The sequence below is a fragment of the Adiantum capillus-veneris genome, chromosome 5 (genome assembly GCF_014529385.1).
Source record: "Adiantum capillus-veneris isolate H3 chromosome 5, ASM1452938v2, whole genome shotgun sequence".
Classification (NCBI taxonomy): domain Eukaryota; kingdom Viridiplantae; phylum Streptophyta; class Polypodiopsida; order Polypodiales; family Pteridaceae; genus Adiantum; species Adiantum capillus-veneris.
In genome coordinates this window covers 87482471-87503198 of record NC_140935.1, presented here as the reverse complement: position 1 = coordinate 87503198, position 20728 = coordinate 87482471, and the positions used below count along the sequence as shown (strand labels likewise).

The 20728-nt window shown below is 40.4% G+C and overlaps 2 protein-coding genes across 2 annotated transcripts; both read left to right on the top strand.

Annotated features, from left to right (window-relative positions):
- The first annotated feature begins 14248 nt into the window (after positions 1 to 14248).
- On the top strand, positions 14249 to 15016 carry LOC147457684 (pentatricopeptide repeat-containing protein At2g13600-like). The gene has a single exon (XM_086513353.1). It carries the CDS (start codon positions 14249 to 14251, stop codon positions 15014 to 15016), a length of 768 nt encoding a protein of 255 aa, XP_086369479.1.
- LOC147457683 (pentatricopeptide repeat-containing protein At1g50270-like) lies at positions 14948 to 17198 on the top strand. The gene has a single exon (XM_086512532.1). It carries the CDS (start codon positions 15042 to 15044, stop codon positions 16092 to 16094), a length of 1053 nt encoding a protein of 350 aa, XP_086368658.1. The 5' UTR covers positions 14948 to 15041; the 3' UTR covers positions 16095 to 17198.
- Positions 17199 to 20728: the final 3530 nt, after the last annotated feature.

Here is a 20728-nt window from a genome sequence, read left to right as displayed (position 1 = left end):
TGTTAGGATTAGACTCTCCTTGATGTGATGGGAGCCGATTATCTGGAAAGTATCCTTGTACTCTCTAATACTCAACTTGAGTATGACTTCTGCCACTCCAAAGCTAGGATTTTCATTTTAGAACTTGTGTTCATTACTTCTTCTAGCTTAGTGATTGGTGGCTTTCCCATCATTATCCCCTTACAGTTGAACATGTGATTTTGAGTCTCGTTTCTCTGCTAAATTTGATCATTGTAGGAGACAAGATCTTCTATTGTATCCTTGTCCTTCTTTTGTGTTTGTTGAACATTTGATGTTGGAAAATTTTCTTCTTCATTTGCTTTTGTTTGCACTTTTTTTACAGTCAACTTCTTTGAATCAAATTTTATCGATTCTTCAAGCATGTCAATGATGACATATTCTTGTGGTTGCTTTGCTTCCTTCGTTTGGACTTTGGCATCATGCTTTATGATGTAGCTATCTATCTCACCTTTTCTGCTTTGATACTCACAAACCTCATTAGCTTCCTTCAACACCTTTATTGTAAATAAAAGAGTTATGTCATAGCCACTTGAAAGTTCATCTTCAACATCATGTGGAGGATCCCATATAGAAATTTTGTCCACAATTCGTTTGCAATCGCTTACCAATTTTGTTTCAGTAGCTTCAGAGAGGTTTTCGGTTTCTTGGGCCGCCAAAAGCATTAGAAAGGGTCTTATATCATAGCCATTTTTGTCGCAAAGTTTGGTAATGGTTACTTTGTTTACACAGACATCAAGAGTCACCATTATCTGCTCCCATCTAAAAGGTTCAAACAAATCCTCTAGAAAGGTTCCTTAATGTAAGGTTCATCTTCTATTGAACACTCTAGGATGTAGTATTCCTTTCTAAGACTCCTGCATTCTAATGCACAACACATCCAAATGTGAGCATCCTTCACCAACCAAGCAGACAACTATGTTCTGTCATCCGTAGTGACTAAAAATTCTTCTATCAGAGTTCGGTTTACATCCCTATAACTATGATCCTTGGTGTTAAACTTGGTTATGACTTCTTTATGCTACAAGTAGAGGTGGTCATAGCCCCAATCTTGAATCATTTTGAGTTGACGCATAAAGGGTCACCCCAAAATAACTTCAAAATTGTTTCCTTTTCTGAAATCTACCACCACAAAGGTGTGTTCGTATTCTATCCCATGTGAGGATACAATAACTTGTTCCAACATTCCCAAGGGTCTCTCCACATACCCATCAGCTAATTGTAATTTCATGTGCGATTTTCTAAGAGATGGTTTTCCCATTTCTCCTAGATTTCTTTTGTAGCAATGGCTATTCTAGCCCCATTATCAAGTAAGGCTATTTTTTTCACTCCGTTGTACTCTAGTGGTAAGGTGGTGTTTCCTTCCTTGCCTTCGTAGTGATCACACATGTTATTCATTAGTATAGGCTTCACTTTTGGTCTCTCACGTGAAGTTTCAACCATGTTGTCATCTAAAGGGATGTCTTGATGAGGGATTTTCACTCCCATCTTTTCCGGGTGTTTACTCATTTGGTCCCATAGATGCGGTCTAATTTTCAACACCTCTGAGAGAGAAAGTGTGCATTGTATATAAGAAGACATTAATTCATGCAAGCTCTTGGTATTCATCATATTTGGTGTGTATTTCCACTGAGAAGGTACCACCTTAACCTCACATTTTGTTTTGAGTTCTCCTATGAAAGATGGAAAAGTCTTTAGAGAACGTGGTTTGCTCTCTTCAGATGCTTCAGACTTGGAATCCCCATATAGAGATCGTATATCTCCTTGGAAAAATTCATCCTCCGTGTTGATCTCATGGATAGGTGCTGGCTGTAAAGTAGCACTACCATCTTTTTGGTTTTTGATCGATTCCGATAGGGATTGTGGCCATGGTTCTTCTACTTCTGGAATTGGCTGCATCTCATAAGGTTTGGCCTCATCCATTGTGTTTGCGATAATTTGAGTAGTAAGTGACTCCTCTTTTTTTGTTTCCACAAGTTTTATTTGATTATCTGGATTTTGAGCACAATTGATGAGTAAATAATCCTTCCTGCATAGATCGCTAAATCCTTGAATAATATACTTTTCACTTGTGTTCGTTCCCCCTTGTTTTCCTGTGTTTCCTTTTCCCAGCTCATGCATTACGGCTTAGGAAATTATGGACCTCCCAGCTCCATAAGGGCTTGAGCAATTTCAACAAGTCTCTTGTATACTTCCATTATCCTAGATTCATCTTCTAAATGTGAATAGGTTAACAATCTTTGCTCCTGAGTTTGGATGTTTTTGAGTCTTGCAGTATATGCTTGCAATATTGTATCTAAGTGCTCCTTCACTTTCTCAACTAAGACCAAATCACCTAAGTCAGTCTTCAACTCTTTCGCTCCCTTTGTGTCTCAATCTTACTTTCTTGCTCATGTTTGAGCTGTTGTTTGGTTTGGTTCGATTCAATTTCCAAAGCAGTTTTCTCTTGCAGCCTCTTCGCTTTTATTTTATCCCATTTGGATTTCCAAGATTTTCTTCCAGTTCTCACCGATATATTCTAGATTTTTGTTTGAGGTGGCAATGTGCGTTCCTCGGTAGGTTTGTTTTTGGAAGCTTCTTGAGCTTGATCTCGAGTGATTACCATTAAAGGAATCATTCGTTCTACCTCAAATCCACTTGAAGAATGCATCACGCCTACAACATTCATTTTTGTTTTCCCCTTGTAGTCTGGATTCTTAGCACAGCGTTGGAGAAGATGGTCTCTCCCACAACCGTCACAAAATCCAAAGATTTCTATTCATTGACCCTTGTTTGGGCAACTTCGTGCCCAATGGTCATCTCCACATTCATAGCATGGACATTCTTGCTGCATAGCTAGTGATCCAACGTCACAAAATCCAAAGATTTCTATTCATTGACCCTTGTTTGGGCAACTTTGTGCCCAATGGTCATCTCCACATTCATAGCATGGACCTTCTTGTTGCATAGCTGGTGATCCAGCCGCCAGTTGTTCTTGTATGGTGAGGATGGTCTTTGAACCATACTCTTGGTTGGCTATGAACATGAGTGTGTAGAGTACTGATTTCTCATGGTTTGTGGCACATGAGTTGGCTGACTGTAGTCGACTACCACTCTACTATCATTCAGAAGAGGTGGTTTTTTCCCTAGCACAAGTTGCGGCTTCAATTGAGTACTATACCATGGAGTGGTATGATCCCCTCAACAAGTCTCACATCTCCTCAATTGAGGTTGTCGTACATTCAGGTTTTGACTGTAGCCCTGGATTATTCTTCTAATCACCTCCTCGACCACTTGATCAACATTTGGCTATGTAGGAATTTGAACATGTAGCTTTGTTGTGGATTTGTTCTTCGTAAATGAGGCACTACTAGTCGCGTTTTTTACATCATATGCTACCTCTCCATAGGTTTTGCAATCGTCAACTAGATAAAGAGCTTCTAAGGGACTTGCTTGAACGTCCTGCATCCTTTCAAATGTAGGTCCTGTTTTACAGTTTCATTCATCAATCCCTCTATGAAGAGAACTGATAACCTCTCATCTTGCAGTAGCTCTCTCATAGTACATCTCTCTATGTATTTTTTGAAGCAAAATAAAGCTTTGTTCACTTTTTTGTTCGCTTTTTGTTTGAAAGCATAGATCTGTGACACCGTGTTATGCTTGATTCCCCTTTTCAAGAACTCCTCTATGAATTCTTGCAAGATTTGTGCTATGTTTGGAAAATCATCTCTATTCAATGGTTGGAACCACATCTGTTCAATTCTTGCAATTTGGTCAGCTCTCAAAACTTGTTTGAAGAGTGAAACATGAGCATATGGATCCCCCAACCCATTGTACTTTGTTTTGACACATTGGGCCACTTGATATAGTCTTAGTCATTGTGGTCCAGTCACCAATGTAACCAGTTCGTAGTCTCTTGGAAAGACATCTCTTGTTCTCTCCTCTCCTCGTGGAGAAAATCCCAGTGGAATCCTCTTTGATATGTGCTTTGGCATCATTTTTTGCTGAAAGTAAGTAGAAATCGGAGTACCCTTGTATGTGTATTGTTTTTTAAGTCAATTGGATCAACAAGGTTTTACTCACGTCATACTTATCTACCATCATAACTTGCACTCCGTGGACATCCGTATATGTGAACGCATAGAGGTTCTTATGTGCGGTCAACTCTCTCGCAGTGGGTTCTACACACTTATAGAAAATATATGGATCCCCGTTTGTGAACCTATACAAGCACTCATGAGCGTAATGTGTACAAACTCTCATGGCTTTGTTGGTTTTGATGAATCTCGCATTCGGTTTGTTGATTAGAGGATGCCTCTTCTCTATGTCTTCATCAATTCTCACTCTCGAAGAGGTGGCAGCATTTCTTGCATTTTTCATGTCTCTGAGTGGAGTAGAAAACCTTGGTGGTGGATGATATGTCATGATTAAAGCTTACTCAAAACTCTCAAGGTAGTCTCTTACGACTTAATGCAACTTATCCCATTTTGCCCCTAATCAGGTCTCTCAAAAGTAAGGTCTTCGTGGTCCTTTGATCTTTGGAAACTAGTCTTGGGGTACCCTAAAATTTTGGAATTAGGAGACCTGAAAAAATTCCTATTGCCCACAAGCTTTATTCCTAGCTATACCTGACACAATTTGGAGTTGTCTATCAAAAGTTAGAGCAATTTTGGTGAATTCCACTTGAAATAGCACTCAAAATAGTTTTAGGATCGGGAGACAGGAACTTTGGCTTGTATCTTGGCCTCCCAAAGTTATTTTTAGCTCAAACTTGAGATTTGAGATGTACTCAAGTATGTCTATATAATTGTCAAGTCAGTAACCCCCACTATGTTGAGGTACATGGATCATGATCCATGACCCCTGTCAAATTGTTAGTCCAAATTTTGACAATATGTAGACAAGGTCATATGCAGGCTCCGTATCAATTTTCAGCAAATTTGAGGCTGGGGGACATGGATCATGATCCATGTTTAACCACATCTGGACTTGATCTCTTGGCAGCTTGTTGCACTATATGTCCACCAAGTTAAATCTCAAATCTTTTTGAATTTGGACTTGGTTTGATGGGTCAAATTGCCAACACTAGGCCTGCACTGTGGTTTTCAATCTGTCACCTGTTTTGATGTCTTTTGGCCCAAACTTGTTCACTTTTTTCCAAGACTGGACTTGGAGATATGTTTCCTTGTGTATGCAGTATTGATCTAACAAAATTTAGGTCAAGCTATCATGGATCAAGATCCATGCTTGGAGCCCAAATTGACTTTTCTTGGTACCATCATAATTAGCATGACTAGTAGGTCCTATGACATCAATTTTTTTTAAAAAGGGACCTCTAGATTGAGAATTAGGTTAGTTTTGGCACTTTGTTAGAATGCTTGATAGTTTTGGGCTTTTGGCTTGGTTTTTTATATCCAAATTCACTTTTGAAATGATCACTGGACTCCTTATGATGTCCTCTAGCTATGGTACAAGTTTGGTATCAGTCTGTGATAGGGGGACATGGATTGAGATCCATGTACCCTTCTGTCAGATGGTAATGAAACTTGGCACACAACTTCCCCTTGATCCGTTGATCCCTGCTATATGGTTCTTGTGTGATTTGGATCACTTTAGATTAAGCAAAAGTCAATCCTCGGTTATGTTTTAGCAGTTTTCCTCTTTGAATTGTTTTTGTCTTTTTTGACCACTTTTTTCAACTTTTTTGGCAATGGTTCTTTTGGGAAAGGTGTTTGCCTATGTTTCAGCTACCTATTGCCCAAATCTTAGCCAAAAATTTTAATGGGGGTCATGGATCGAGATCCATGTATATTTGAACACCAAACTGGGCCTAATGATTACTTGCATTGTCAGTAGTCTACTCTACCACTTCTTTTGGATTTGGACAACTTTTTCATAGTCAAAAGAAAGTTTTTATGTTTGTCGTATGGTTTTTGACTAGTTTCTATTTTTGGCTATTTTCTCCAACTTTTTTCAGTTTTTTGTTATGGTGCCTTTCGGGAAAGTTGTTCCAAATGGTATCAACTACCTACTGGTTTAATCTCAGCTCAAGATGGTCAAGGGGGACTTGGATCACAATCCATGTTCCACCACATCTGAACATGAAATTTGGTCAGCATTATGCCTGCACTTTGTGGATATCAAATTTTCGCTTCTTTTTTTATTTGGATCCTAGAAAGTTGAAAAACCCCAAATTTTGTGTATGAAATGCCTATATTACTTTTTATTTTTCCTATCAGCCAATTTTGACGTGATTTTTGAGTTTTTCTTTCAAGAAAGTTTATTAGAGTAATGTCCCATTGATGCACAGTGTCACTGATCACTTTTCTACAAAAATGATCTATGGGGGTCATGGATCACGATCCATGGTTATCCACAGAATCTGCTCAAACTTTCCAAATTGCTTCTAGAGAGTCTGCTAATGCTCTTGTTTCACAACTTTTTGAATTTTGATCACTTTTCACGTTGCCAGGAATTTTTTGGATGAGCATAAAGTCATTAGATCATGCCAAAAAGCTTGCCCACTAGCCTCATGTATAAATGTGTGCATAGCCCTGCAAGTCTTGGAAGTGACCATGTAAAAATTCATACACAAAGGTGTGGGTTTGACAGTCTTGGATGCTGATGTTTTGGGTTGTTTTGAGTCCCCAAGACATGGTTTTTAATAAATACTTTCAACCGTGCTTTATAGCTCGTGAATCGAACTTGTACATCATAAGTTATGAGCATCCGAAGTGGGCGGTCTCAACTTAGAAAGTGATTGCAGCTACATGCGACAAGCGCAACTGGCCAACTTGATGATTTGAATTAGAAATGCTGAGATTTGAAATCTCCAGAATTAGCCAAGGTGATGGGCGCCAAGCCGTACTTTACGATGTGTCATTTGGTGACCGAAGCAGCAAGTTATGCTTTTGGGAAGGTTGTCCAAGAAGTTCTTGTACTTGAGAGAAAAGCTGGAAATTAATTGGGCATGAGGGACTTGGGAGAATTGGGGAGGAACTTCCATGTGGCATGGGAATTATCCCACATGGAAAGGGAAAAGGGGAGAATGCGGGGTATATAGGGCAAAGGGGTGCCCATTAGGGGTATACACTTGAGAGAAGCTTAGGGAGAAGCTTGGCCATGGAGGGCTTATGGACTCTTAAGGGAGAAGGGGCACCCTTTTTTGTTCCATTCAGCTGGACAGGTTCCTGGCCACCCATTTTGGTCCATTGGACACTTGCCCCCACCCCATTCCCTTGGTCAAAAGGTCACGGACACCTCATTTTCTACCCAAAAAAGGCCAAAAATGAACCATTTAAAAGAGGCCTACAAAGAGAGCCTTATTGAATGAGAAGAGAGAAGAAATTTTTGGGGATAAAAGATAAGAAATACCCCATTTTAATGGTTGCAACACTTGCATAACTTCCAAAGAGCTTATTTTTTAGCAAGAAAGAGTACACCCCCGATTTTGAGTGGCCATAACTCTTTCATCTTTCATCTATTTTTTGCCTATGGATATTGTGCGGATGTCTCCATGAGACGAGCTTCATCATGATATCCTTGGTTTCTCCTAGTTTTGAGTGTGTTTTATGCTTGAAGGGTTTTTCATAAATCTCTACAGGTGTTTATCACAGGTGTTTTTGGCAGGGTTATAGTTCTTCCTTCCGACGGTGTGATTCGTGCTAGGCTATAGAGGTACTTGTTTTTCTTGTCGTTTGCACGCTAAAAAAATTTTGGTGCCCGCACTGAGGATCAAGTGCTCCTATGCTCCAATTCTTGTGAAATATGTCTATTCTGCATGCAGAGAATGTAAAGGGGATGTGGGTCCTTATGGACAACCGCCTATGTATGTGCAAATTGTGGATAGCACTTGAGGTGATCGTGTTATTGGATTGCAGCCTTTGGAGGTTCGTGAGGTTTTGTGAAGCCAAGCACTGGAGGGCGGGTTACCCAATGTGAGGTGGATTAGAATGATCCCTCAAAGTGGACACGTGACAAAGTCAAAGAAGTTTTGAGTACACTACCCATTATGCAAGCTCCTGAATGGGAAAAGGAGTTTTATGTTAACCCATCAGTGGGAGATGATGCCATTAAGGCCATGTTGTTGCAAAGAGGGAACGAATCTCAGTATGAAGCATGTTCATTATGCTAGCAGAGTGAAGACTCCTCATGAAAGAGATTACTCTGAAATTGAATTGGTGATGACTAGTATGATTTATGCTTGTAGACGATTCAGGTATTACTTGTTGTAAAAGTTGTTCACTTTTCTCACCATTTATTCATTGCTTCCTCAGCTGTTCAATAATTTGAATATCTTAAAAACAGTGATGAAATGGGTTATTGAACTTCTGGAGTTTCAGTTCTCCTTTTTTGGTAGAAGAGAGTACTCGGGTTACCCTGACAAATTTACTCACTATAAAGACACTCCTGTTTTGGTTAAGTAAGAGGTGGTGCAAAAAGAATAATAATCCTAAACTGAAGAATTTATGCTTCAAGGTGAAATCGTTGCTTAAAAAGTTTGAAGCGTGGAGTTTGCAGCATATTGAGAGGTCTCAAAATGAAGAAGCTCATGATGCTGCCCAAGAAATGATCACTTGTGTTTTTGTGTTGAAGGCAACTGCCCCTTTCTATCATGGAAGGGATATGCTATCAAAGGAGGTGAATTATCTGTTGACAAGTGTTTTACCTGAAGATCGACCATCCTAAAAAAAGTATGCTTTTATAAGAAAAACTAGAAAGCACAAAATGCTTGATGATGTGCTTTACAAGAAAGCCAGTAAATTAGTATTGTGTCGTGTGCCCTGGAAAGAAGAATCTACAATATTTTGAAGAGAGTCATGAGGGATCCTATGGAGGTCAGTTTGCCATGAAGATTACATTGCATAAAATTTTGCAAGAGGGCTATGTATGGCCAAGTATTCAACGGGATGTTAACCATTGATGCTAGTCTTGTTTGTCTTGCCATGAGAATATCCCTATCAATCATAAGGCAATTAGGGAATGATTAGTGTTCCACAAAGCTTAAAATATGTCTAAGTGGGAAAATTAAAATCTAGCAATTAGGAAGTGTGAATCAGTGATCATGGCTCTAATACCATGTTAAAACACATAAATCTCCTAGAGAGCTAGGCTAGACGGTGCCTAAACATAATGCATAAGTGAGAGGGATGAATGCACAAACAATGTAGATCAAGAGAATTAGGTTCCAAGATTGATTAGTTTGGACTCGTAAACATGATCTTGAGTTAAACTTCATGTACACAAACTTGGATGCTTTTCCATTCAACCATAGGCTCCTTTTATTCTTGGCCTTTCAGCATTACGTTGCATGTGGGATTTTTGCCCTTTCCTCTCATTCACTCTACCAAACTGGACTCCCAAATTTCAACAAAAGATACAAGGGTAGGTAAATCTATCAAATGACTCATCCACTCTAGGCAATGAATACTTGTTCTGAATAGTTATCATGTATTGGCCACAATAATCTATGCACATACGTATACCACTGTCCTTTTTCTTCACCAGCAAAATGGGAGAGATGGGTTGAATGAATCCTTTATTGAGGTAGTCAGCAAGCTGATGTTCACCTCAATAGCCTCAGAATGACTCATTTTGAAGGGTGGTTTACTAACTGGATTACTACTTGCAACCACGTCTATGTTGTGTTGCACATAACGTATCGATAGTAACCCCGGTGGTAAATCATCTAGAAACACACCCTTCTATTTCATTGATAGTTCTTTTAATTTACTAGCACATTTGCTTGTTCTAGTGATAGAGAAGTAGCAAGAGATGGAAGAGAAGAGAGAGAAGAATGTAGCATTGAGGAATTTTCATTCAATAAACTATTATTAGTATTTGACAAAAAATGATACATCAAGGAGCACAAAAAAAGTTCTTCTCTTTCATCTTGAGAAGAGAGCTTCATAAGCTCAACTATACATATAAGTGGCAAGGAAGGAACAACCGTTTCCCCCAACAATAGCACATTGTTGGAGTACACAATTTTAAAAGGTCAACCAAAGAAAGTATTGGGCTTTTGGCTATGAGGGAGTTGAGAGAAATAGAGGCAACAAGACAAAAATAGTGAGAAAATTGCAACATGGATCCGCCCAAACATTGAATTCATTCAATTTTCTAATTTATGTACACAATTGATAAAACTTGGCACTCGATAATCACCAATTTTTTGAATCAAACCCTTGGTAGAGGTAAAATTGTGAGCACTAGCTGTGCTTATCAGCAATGTGAGCAATATGAAAATATGAGAACATGTCAGCAATGTGAGCAATATGAAAATAAAATTGTGAAAGAAAATTTTCCCACCTCATTTGTTTGTCAGAAAGCTTGGTTTGCATCATGAAGTACTTGAGACTTTGGTGGTCTGTCCGTAAAATGAATGGAGTCCCCAATAAATAGTGCTTCCATGTGTCTATGACATGTAGAATAGCTAAAAGCTCTTTCTCATAAATGCCCAATACCTGTTCATCCGTATTGAGCCTTCGGCTCTCATATGCTATGGCATGCCCTTCTTGAAGCAAGACTGCTCCAAGGCGATCACCACAAGCATCACATTGGACCTCAAATGGCTTTGAGAGATCCGGAAGCATGAGGACTGGTTGAGAGGTAAGCTTCTCTTTGAGCTTGTCAAAAGATTTTTTCTCCTTAGCAGTCCATGAATACTTAACGTTCTTCTTTGGTAAGTCATGTAATGGTCTTGCTATTTGATAAAATTTTACTATGAAGCGTCTATAGTATGCACACATACCAATAAAGCTTCTTAGCTCATGTAGATTCCTTGGATTAGGCCATGCTTTTATTACATCTAACTTCGATGGATTCATACAGATACCATCTTGAGAGATAATATGACCTAAGTATTGAATCTCTTGAAGGAAAAATTCACTTTTCTTTTGGTTGAGAAAAAGCTTGTTCTCCCTCAATGCTTGAAAAATCACTTGGATATGTTGCTAGTGTTCCTCTAAGGACTTGGAGTAGATGATGATATGATCAAAGAACACTCCAGTGAACTTGTGGTAGGGTCTAAATATTTTCTCCATCAAATGATTGAATGTGGCTGGTGCATTGGTCAAGCCAAAAGGCATGACTAGATATTCATAAAGGCCCAACTTTGTACGAAACGCAGTCTTTAGGATATCTTCATCCACTATCCTTATTTTGATGAGAGCCACTTTTTAGGTCAATCCTACTAAAGTAGGTACAGCCTTGTAGCTTATCAAATAGATCTTCTACCTGAGGTACATGAAATCTATTTTTGATAGTGATATGGTTTAGTGCTCGATAGTCCACACACATACAGTATGTACCATCTTTCTTTTGCACTAAAAGGAGTGGAGAACAAAAGGGAGAGGAGCTAGGCCTCACCATCCCTTTGTCTACCAATTCTTGTACTTGCCTCATGATATCCTCTTGTTGAGCTTGAGAAACTTGATAACGAGGCTTGTTAGGCGGTGAGCTTCTTGGTAGGAGCTCAATTCGATGGTCATCATCCCCTCGTTTTGGAGGTAAGTCCATAGGGATATCATCGATGAAAACATCTTGGAATCCATTTAGAAAAGTAGACAAGTCTAACTCTTCTTGATTCCTACCATTTTCATTTGATAAACCATTAGCCTCATTAGTGGATTCTTTGACAAAAATCATGTACGCAAAAATCGAGCTTTTCATTGACTTATCAAAAGCTGATGAATTTACAAGCGGTAGTACGACCAGACTCATTAGCATCTATATACATGCTCTTTCCCCTATAGGTGAAGCAATTTCTCCTTTCAAGGAACTTCATGTTGGCAGCCATGCGATCAAACCATGGCACCCCTAGGATAGCATCCTCATGTTGGAGAGGAGAGATGAAAAAGTCTTCTTTGTCGACATAGCTTTGGACATGAAGCCTCAACTTCCCAATCAAGGGAGTAACGGAGGCTTGTTGTCCCTTGAAAGATGTGTCAGCCGCCGTTACAATATCTCCCATCTCAAAAGCTTGAATGCCCAACTTGGTGGCCAACTCCGTTGATATGAGTTGTGAGTAAAGCCATGGTCAAACAAGATGAAAGCATCATGCTCCCTTATCTTTTCCCAAGCATAGGAGAGAGATGATCCTTTGCAACAAGCATCCTCTTTTGGAGCTTCAATGGTGTAAGCCCTAGGAGTCTCATTGTGAACATTTTTCTTGGAGCAAGAACTATAGCCATGTCCTTGCTCTTTACACTTAAAACACTTATGGTCCTTGTGAAAATCTTCAAGCTCTTCATGAGAGAGTTTGTTTTTACCTTTGTAAACTCCCTTCTCCTTGGACCTATTGTTGTTGTAGTTGTTGTTGTAGGAAGTGCCTTGGGAAGAATTTTGGGCATTGGTTTTCCCCTTTGCATCATTTTTGCCTTTGTTTTCCATGGGTTTGACATTCCGTCTAGCCCCTTGTTGGAAATTGATGCGGGAAGCAACCATGGTGTGGTGGATTACTTTGGTGATAGAACCAAGCCATTGGGAGTTGACATCCTCGACCATTTCTTCAGGTAATCCCACACAAAATTGTTGCTTTTGCTCGGCAAAGTCTATCTTTTGGAAGACAGTGACCTTGAGAAGCTTCAAACTGCACCATTCGGTAAGTACTTTGTCCTTTGCATCGCTTGCAAGGAATTGCTTCATGATGGAAACTTTTGTAGAGCTTTCCATGTGTTTGGGGCTTCACCGTTGCCACGAAGGCTAGCCCACCATTGATGAGGCGATTTTTGGAAGTGCATAGCTACATGGCGTAGCTTGAAGGACTCTGTGAAGCCCTCATCTCCAAAGGACGCATCAAATTTCTAATGAAGGCCAATACTTTGTCGGTGGCACCAAGGTGCCATCATAGGTGAGAAAAGAGACACTCTTTCCTCCCTCTTTGAACTTCTTGAGCTTTTGTGATCTTCGCCATGCAGGGTATGATTTGAGATGTCCTCCCCTCTTGTATTCTCTAGGAGAATAGCCATAGCTTTTGTCGAGAGAGGAGGAAGGTGAAGAAGAAGGAGAAGAGGGTGACCTCTTCTTGACCTTTTCTTCCTTTGTTTCCTCTCTTCACTTTCGAAGTGACGAGGAGAAGGAGTGTGTGTTGACCGTTTTCTCATGGGAGGAGTTGGCGATCGTTTAAACTGCCGTCTTCGTGGAGCCACATCTTTAGAGGAACTTAGGGGTTCATTACTTTCTTGTTGTTTGGATTCCTCCTCTCATATGGGAGAGAGTCTTCTTTTGGAGGTCTCATCAAGAGGCCTCCTAAGCTCTCTCTCCTCCTGGAGCGGAAGGGAAATCCCATAAGCGCTAAGTTGTTGAGTAACTTTGGATTGCAAAGTAGAGTTGCCCATAGCTCAATGCAACCTAGTAACAAGATAATTGATAAACATGGAGGCATCATCATTAGCACCTTCATGTGCAAAATCAAAGTTATTAATGTTCATTCTATTCTCTTGGATATTGTCAGCCATGCTAATTATACTTATGTGTTTACTTAGTGTATTCTTTGGAAATTCAAAAAGCTTTTGCTAGTAATTACACTAAAACTTGTGTAAATTTCCCTGAGTTCTCAAAGGCAAGCTCCAAACCTAACCAAGATTTTAGAATTTCAGCCACTTCAATTACACTGGACCATTATTGTTTTATAATATTTGGCTGCCCACCACGTAAGCGTGGAGCATTAAAACCTAGGTCTAGTAACTTTGTGCAACTACTTGCACAGTTCTACCCTCGGGACTAAGTGGCACGGGCATGTGAGGGTGGGATCTACGGTGGGGGGATTGTGGGCCGTAGATCTGGGTGCGGATACCCTAGATTACTTTTTTGTAAACTAGGGTACCCGCGTTTCAAAGTAATCTAGGGTCCCCCATTTGCGAGCGTGGGGTTTGAACCTGTGACCTCACCCATGAGAGTTACGTGTCCTAAGCACTTCGTCTTGCATGGGGTTTGAACCCGTGACCTCACCCATGAGAGTTACGTGTCCTAACCACTTCGTCTTGCACGCATTTTTGAAGCATGGGGGCCTTAATTTATTTAAAACATGTGTACAAGGCGACAACCTCTGAAAGAAATCTACGATAGGTTACTTTCAGTGCCGTCGATCAGATCTACGACCCACAATCCCCCCAACCGTAGATCCCACCCCGTGCCACTTAGTCCCGAGGTAGTTCTACTAGGCCCGCTACTATAGTTATCAGAAAAGTTACTGATAACTGATGACTGTGCCTCGCGGGACATTGAGGATGATACGTCCGTCTAGGCTCCCATGGCCGTCATCAGTCATCGCGCAGAGGGTTTCAAGCTCTCAGAAGAGAAGGACTTGCAGTGTAAATACACTGAAATCCAATGTCGAAGCAGATACCGTCACATGCCTGGGCAAAATTTGGTCCAGTGCAGAAAACTGCATGCTTCATCCTGCATTCGGAACGCTAATGGAGCCGCACTTGCAGCATCACAAGCTGTACAAGGAAATGGCAAGACGTTTCATGATGAAAGTTCTGATTTTGTGGCCTTGCTAAGGTGCTGTACTAAGAACAAAGATCTACACGGGGGTACCAGAATACATGAAAATATTTTGAGAAGGGGTTTGCTCCATGAGTGTTCGGATGCCCTAGTGACTATGTATGCTAAATGCGGCTCACTTTCAAAAGCAAAAGCACTGCTTGACGTGCATAAGAGTGTGGATGTCATCTCTTGGAATACACTCTTAGTAGGATATGGCCGCATGGGGCAAGGCCACGAGGCTTTGAGCTGTTTTGAATGCATGCAACGGGAGGGCATCGCTCCAAATGCAGTGACTTATGCTTGCATCTTGAAATCCTATGGAAATTTGAGAGCTTATGACAAGGGGAAACAGATTCATAACGAGATTGACAAACAAGGTTTGTTGCAACATGATCTTGTGCTCGGCAATGCTCTTGTGGACATGTATGTTAAGTGCGGTGACTTCTCAAAGGCACATGATGTGCTCAAACAGCTCCCTTGTCTCTTGGAGCACATTGATAGCAGGATATGCGCAGTGGGGCCAAGGTGAGCAAGCATTGAAATCTTTTGAGCACATGCTTTGTGAGGGCATTTCTCCAAACGCAGTGACGTACTCCTGTGTTTTAAATGCATGTGGCACTGTCAAAGCTCTTGATAAGGGGAAACAAATACATGATGAGATCGACAGACGAGGATTGCTGCAAAATGATCTTGTATTATGCAATGCTCTCGTGGACATGTATGCAAAGTGTGGTGCACTTTCGAAGGCAAAACGCGTTCTGGAAGAGCTGCCATCTCGGGATGTCTTTTCTTGGAGTGCATTGATTGCGGGGTATGCAGAAAAGGGTCAAGGAGAGGAAGTATTGGAATGTTTTGAGCTCATGCAACGGGAGGGCATAGCTACAAATGCAGTGACATATGCTAGCATATTAAAATCTTGTGGAGTGATAGGAGCAATTGACAAGGGGATAGAATTTCATGACAAGATTGCAAGTCAGGGTTTGTTGAGTAATAATAGAGTTTTAGGCAATGCCCTTGTAGACATGTACGCAAAGTGCGGTGCCCTTTCAAGGGCGCATAGAGTACTTGAGGAGCTCCCCTCTCGAAATGTTATCTCTTGGAGTGCACTAATTGCAGGATATGCACAACAGGGTCAAGGTGAGCAAGCATTAGATTGTTTTTGGCGCATGCACCATGAGGACATCTCTCCAAATTCAGTGACATTTGCTTCTGTGCTCAATGTTTGCAGTCATCTGGGTCTACTAGAGGAGGGTCACATGATTTTTCAGAGTATGAGAACCAAATACAATGTGAAGCCGGATATTGAGTGCTACACTTGTATGATCGACCTCTTTGGGCGTGCAGGCCACTTAGAAAAGGCAGTAGGACTGATCCAAGAGATGCCATTTACAAATCATCTTATAGTTTGGCATGCTCTGTTAGGTGCTTGTCGGAGATGGGGAGATGTCAATATTGGGAGATGGGCCTTTGAGCAAGCAATACAGCTCAATAGAAGTGATGGGCCAGCCTATGCTCTCATGGGAAGTATATATGTAGAAACTGGCATGCAAGAGAATGCAAAAGACATTGAAGCGATGAGATTTGAGAATATGGAATGGAATAGCTAGGAGTAGTGATGGCTCACTGTGCAGGTACTCCTTGGATTTTTGTCATATACTATATAACAAAGATACAACTGAAGGAAAATGTGGTCAAGCTCAATATGTCGTTGATGATATGGAGCAGTAGCTTCAACTAACTTTTTTGACAATCCAAGCAAACATATGCAGCACCTTGAGGAGCTCCCTCTATTGAAGGTGATCATCATGTGTGATGGATCAACTCCCTTGGAATTCTTTGTGAAAGAGTTTCCACATTATAAAAGATTCAGCATGGAGAATGTTATGGTTGCCTCCTGATCAGAACTCTATCAAGAATTAGGATCTGTGTTGAGTTGAAGGTTCACTCATTTCCCTTGTGTTGCCATTCGCACCCACTTCTGAGATTTGCCCACTCTTTGCAAGGCTACCCTTGCTTACCCCCCTAGTGCCAGCTTTCCTGCTTACAAAGGCTGTGCATCTGTTTTCTCTAGCTCTCTTTGATGCGGATGTTTGGGTTTCTGGCCCCTTCCTACCATAAACAGACCGTATGCTGTGAGGCTCCATGATTTGCTTTATCTCAAGTAGAAGGAAAGTGTCATTGGGTTGGAATCCTTCTTGCTTACAAAGGCAATGGAGCGTGTGCACATATGTTTGAGTGAGGATGCAGTAACCAGTTCACATTGATTGTAGAATTGAGGCTGGTAGAGGCTCTCCAATCTGTAGAGCGAGATGCGGGCATCATCTGCTGCAGCCGGAAGGGAGAGAGTAGGGTTCTGCCTGTGAAGATCTCAGAACAATCCCATTTTGAGACATCAGATTCGTGTTGGAGTGTCTCCCTCCTCTCAAAGTGACATGGGCATGGTGGAAGCACAATTTGGTGAACGGCCAAATTTATCGGTCTGCATGTACGACATCAAAGCCGATTCCGATATGTTTCAAAAGGGGCACACAGGTGAAGTCTATCATGACAATCTAGTTCAAATAAGATCTTCAAAAAGACAGAGATTATTGAAAGTTAGAGAGAAGCACAAGCCACACCTACTAGAGGTAGCTAAGAACTCAGTGAAAAAAATTTAATCGTACATCGAGAACTTAGCAACCATAAGGAGCTTAATTAGCCAATAAAACATTCATAGTGTGTAAAGGGGTGAAGAAAGAGATGGTATGAGCTCTTGCAAAAGCACACACTAAGAGAGCATACTAAGAGATAGAGGCTCAAATCTTATTCTTCTTTTTCGCTACACAGAATGATAAGATAGGTATACAAAATGTTATTAGAAAATGCAATACTAGTGATTGTGTATAGCGGTCGATGTGAAATCACTAGTGAGTGAGTTGGCAAGAGAAGAGGACATCATTATTAGTAGGTAGACCATGTCAAAGGAGTTAGACAGGATTATCTATGACGATGATCCTCGTGTTTGCTACCTCATGCCAATGAGAAATGTAGGTGAGAATTCATCGAGTCAAACCATGTGTTGAGCTTGATATCTTAAGATAGAGTATCACATCAATAGGTATGTCCTCCATAAAACAAAAGATAGGAAACATCCTAGGAAGTTAAAATCGAAATCATTTATCCTACCAATCTAAATCTACATCTCACCTCTCTCTTATGCCACTGAGAGAGAGAGAGAGAGAGAGAGAGAGAGAGAGAGAGAGAGAGAGAAGGTATGACAAGATTATAGAAAGCGCCCTTTCAAAGTATTTTGCGATTCTCTATATAGTAAACGACGATGAGCGCACGCTCGCGCCCCCCCTTTTTTTTAGACAAGTCATGTACTCATAAAGGCAAGAGGATTTCTAGTGGGAGGATTGCCATATGGCATCATATCCCATGTCGACACCCTTTTTCATCAGAATCCCTTACTTCTCAGGCTTCGGTCTTCGGGATCCACAACACTATGTGGCACGGGGTATTAAAAGAAGTCCAAGCGATGGGATCAAGGGAGGGGAAGTAGGGCGGATATTTTGGGATGATCTTCGGCGTCCACTTTAATGCCCTGAAGTTATCGTCCCCCTTGTCTTCATCATCGTTCTCCTTTTCAGCATATTACTACCTGCTTCAGTATCGTCGTCTGTGCTCGCATGTGAGAGCTTGGCGACAAAATTAAAAATTAAAAAATAATAAAAACTAGTTTTGCTTGGTGGGCCTTGCTATATAACATCTATAGAATAGAACAGGACATACGCAAATTGACATTTAACATCTAGCATTGAAGGGAACAACAACATGGCTAATTTGGCAAGGGAGGCGTTGCATGAAAGGGATATATCATATACATTTGAAAAATGCTAAAATGTTTATGGGAGGAGACAAAGTTAAGTGCGCCAATTATTAGAGATTATAGGGATGGTTACAGTGTTGGAATTAGGGTTGCAGAGAAACGCACACAGCTTGGAGAAGACGAAGGAAGCTCAAGGCACACAACAGAGAGTGTATTACTTAGTGTGCAATGGAAAGATAGATAGCCCTAGAGTGATGGGCGTATATACAGTGCATGGGGGAAAAAATCTCATAAAGAGGAAAAAATGCCCTGGCGGTCCTAGTGTGTTCACACACATCACTACCACATGTATATGGTAACAAACCCCCCCTAGAGTGATACGGTGAACGAGAGCTAGCACATGAGTAAAGGGCAGTGCCATGCCCTGAGGACATGATCAATCCACAAAGGGGAGTAAGCTCAAAGCTTTGCGGAAAGCTTCGAACTTCTCACGAGACAATGCCTTTGTGAAAAGATCTGCAAGGTTGTCATGTGTTGGCACATAAGCCAAGCTGATCTCTCCTGCTGAGAGCCTCTCCCTGACATAGTGGTAATGCACCTCAATGTGCTTTGTGCGAGCATGAAAAACTGGGTTCCTCGCAACTGCCAATGCGCTTTGACTGCCAGTGTAGATAGTGTTGGCAGTGTCATGTCCAACACCCAAATCAGCCATAAGGCGTCTGAGCCATACACACTCAACCGTAGCTGTGAAGACTGCCTTGTACTCAGCCTCACAACTCGAAGTGGCCACAATAGGTTGCTTCTTGCTCAACCATGATATACATGAACTGCCAAGCATGAAACAAAAACCACTTCTGAACACTCGCATGTCAAAACAACCAGCCCTATCTGAGTCTGAAAAAGCATGTAAATCTGGCGGCAATGATCCCCCCTTGGGATAAAACAAGACAAGATGTAAAGTGCCACTAAGGTAGCAAAAAATCCTCTTGACAGCCTGTCAATGCTTAGACCCTGTGCTATGCATAAATCTGTTGACCTGTAAGACTGCAAACTGAATATCCGGCCTTGTGTTGCATACATAAATGAGGCATCCAACATCAGTTTGGTAAAGAGTGACATTAGCAGGATCACCAGCGTCATGAAGACTCAATTTCAAACCTGTTTCCGTGGGAGTGGCAATAGGTTTGCAATCCTCAAGTCCAAACTTACATAGCAATGACTCTATGTAACTTTTCTGACACAAGGCAATACCACAATCACACTGCTTAAACTGTATACCCAAGTAATGATGCAACAATCCCTAATCTTTCATCTTGGAAGTAGCATTCAAATCAGCCTTAAATTCAGCAATATGTCTCTCATTTGGTCCAATGATCAGCAAATTGTAAGGTTTCCAGTTTTTGAAACCTTAGAAATTGTACAAAGCATAATCAAATTAATCTGGTTGTTAAGAAAACAATGTAGAATTATCCAACTGTGGCAAATATTGATATTTTTGGAACCGTAATCATGACTTTACTATGGTTAGGAATTTTCAGAACGGAATTCCGATCAAAACTGTCGAAGTTACGGGCTCTGAAAGGTTACACTGTGAATTAAGTTAGTTAAATAAAATTGAAAGGTGTTAGTAATCATTACTGCAAAATAATTTTATCCTATACAAAAAATTACAGATATTTTTAAAATTAATCATTAAAAGTCAAAAAAATAGCAAAAAATCGATTTTAAGCATCTGGGGGACTATGTGGGGCAGAGATGAACTTGCCCAAGCTGGATTTAGCAGCAGGTTGCACTAGGGGAAGCTGGGGGCTAGCTTGAGGTTGAAGAACCTGCCAGAATCAGCCTAGGAGCCCTAAAAACTTATAAAAGCCCCCCCCCCCTCAAAAAAATTCAGACTCAGAGTTCTGGTCATTTCTCTCTCACCTAAAGAGAACTCTACTAAAAAATCACTAGAGAGCAAAAACTCTAGTTGATTAATCCATGGAAATTAGTTTAACTCTTTTTAATTAGTAAAATATACTAATTTGCTTATATTTTCTTAATTAAGAAGATTAAACTTACTTACACTCTAAATTACTCTCCTAATTCTTAATTCTCTACTGATTATTTAGATTAACCTTAGAGACATTAATCTAATTAATTGGTAAGCTATATTAGGACTGAAATTAATCATTTTAGTCATAAATTAATGGTAATTATACTAATTAAATTTTAAATTGTATAGGATAATTATCAAAGTTGTATTGAACTCTTAAAATTCTAAAAAAATTATCTCTTAGTTTCTTAATTAGTTTCTGCAATTATTTAAGCAGAATTCAACTGTTTTTAATCAAGAAACTTATGGAAAATTTATTTAATTAGCTCAAAAATTCTTAGATTAATTATCTCAGCTAGAAAATATAGTTAGCAATATAGGGTCAATTACTCATTAAT

Bases quoted from the DNA above. Each gene is read 5' to 3' on its own strand.
- LOC147457684 (XM_086513353.1), top strand. From the start codon at position 14,249: ATGGCCGTCATCAGTCATCGCGCAGAGGGTTTCAAGCTCTCAGAAGAG.
- LOC147457683 (XM_086512532.1), top strand. From the start codon at position 15,042: ATGCTTTGTGAGGGCATTTCTCCAAACGCAGTGACGTACTCCTGTGTT.